General features: G+C 62.3%; 1 protein-coding gene across 1 annotated transcript in view; it reads left to right on the forward strand.

Annotated features, from left to right (window-relative positions):
- The window catches only part of ERFL (ETS repressor factor like), a 17,612-nt gene that overhangs the window by 11,966 nt on the left and 4,049 nt on the right, over positions 1-1,597 (forward strand). Inside the window, exon 2 of the mRNA XM_039850002.1 lies at positions 442-647. Within this exon, the coding sequence (XP_039705936.1) occupies positions 442-647 (206 nt within the window). The remainder of the gene's footprint in view (positions 1-441; positions 648-1,597) is intronic.

Below are 1,597 nucleotides of genomic sequence, written 5' to 3' on the forward strand. Positions count from 1 at the left end.
GAGAGACAGAGAGAGACCAGAGATGCAGAGACAAGCGAGAGGTCAGGCGTGAGATCGGGATGGAGAGACAGCGCCAGAGACGGTGCGGGGCGGCGGGCGCGAGCCAGCGAGTGTGAGGGAGCGAGTGAGTGTCGGGGAGAGGAGGGAGCTGGGGGCGCCCTGGCGTTTAGTGATCAAGGCACAGAGTAAGGGGGAGGCCGGCCGTCCAGGGCTGGCAGGGAAGAGGGGACAAGCTGGGCAGAAGGACGGGGAGAGATGGGGACAAGCAGGCCGAGGGGTGCCAGGGCGGAATGTCGGGGGAGAAAGTGGTGGGTGTCAGGTCTGGTGGGGTCTGGGCGGAGGGGGTGCCCCAGGGCAGCACCCCGCCACTGCCGCTGAAAACCATCTGTCTCTCCGCCTGCCCCGTCCTGTTCCCACCTGTCTGTCCCGGCCTCTCCGCAGGGCCAGCTTCACCATGGACTGTAGCTGTGTCTCCGACCTTCTCTTCGCCCCGCCTGCCCTGCCAGCTCTCTGGACCCCCGGTAACTGGCCCAGCCCCCGCCTCCCCCCAGCCTCGGGCCTGCCCAGGGGGCCCCTCCTTTCTGATCTCTCACTCTCCTCCCTCTACCTCCCAGGTCTCTGTCAGAGTCCCCTTAATGAAAAACTTGGCTAAAACTTCACAGCCAGATGTCCCTGCCACCTGCCTGCTGGGACGTGAGGGTCTTTTGGAGGGTGGGTGAAGCATCAAGGTCCAAGTGGCACAAGGACCCAGGGCCCTGAGGACCTGGGGTCTCTGCCATGCACACCAGCCTGCTTCGACCCAGGACCCGCAGGCAAAGAGCAGCAGGGAGACTGGAGACAGACAGGCACTGCTGGAGCGGGGACGGGGACCTGAGGGGGCACTAGGCCGGGTGCTGGTGGACACATGGACAGACGGGACTGCCCGGGCAGGGAGACGGGGAGAGACGGCCCAGCCAGCCGGAGCCCTAGGAGAGAGGATGGCTCGCACGGCAGTGGACGCACAGAGCTGGGGACGTGGACAGTAAGACTGGCTTGGATGTGCGTTTGAATCCAAGCCACACACCCCACAGATGGGCTGTGTGTGCGTGTGTACGTGTGTGTGTGCGTGTGTGCGTGTGTGTGTGGAGACTGAGACTCTGTGCCTGGTTATTTGGGGTCTCGGTGTGTGCCCCTGTGTCACACTTGAGTGTTTCTGGAAGAAGGGGTCACTCAGGGAGTGTGCGCAGTGTCTGTCTTTGTGCGAGCTTGTGTGCCTGCTTGTGCATGCCCATCTCAGGCTACCTGAGTGTTTCTGGGCTGGGCATGTCGTGTTTCTTGGGGATGGCGAGTGTGTCTACATTTTAGGATGGGCGGGGTGGGTCTCTGCCAGCTCGCTGAGCATGTACCTGCCTCATGGGGTGAAGAGCCTTTGCCTTGCTGGTCTGTTGCATGCTGTGTGGCTTTCCAGACAGACATCTTGGTGCTGTGATCAGGGCTGTGTCTGTGTCGGGGTGTGTGTGCATGCACACATGTGTGCGTGTATGTCCTGCCTCCGTGTGTCCCTGAGTGTGACTGAGTATTGGGGACTGACCGTCACGGTGTGTGTTGTCACAGTGCT

This window comes from Pteropus medius, unplaced genomic scaffold, assembly GCF_902729225.1.
Source record: "Pteropus medius unplaced genomic scaffold, Ma_sr-lr_union100, whole genome shotgun sequence".
Classification (NCBI taxonomy): Eukaryota; Metazoa; Chordata; class Mammalia; order Chiroptera; family Pteropodidae; genus Pteropus; species Pteropus medius.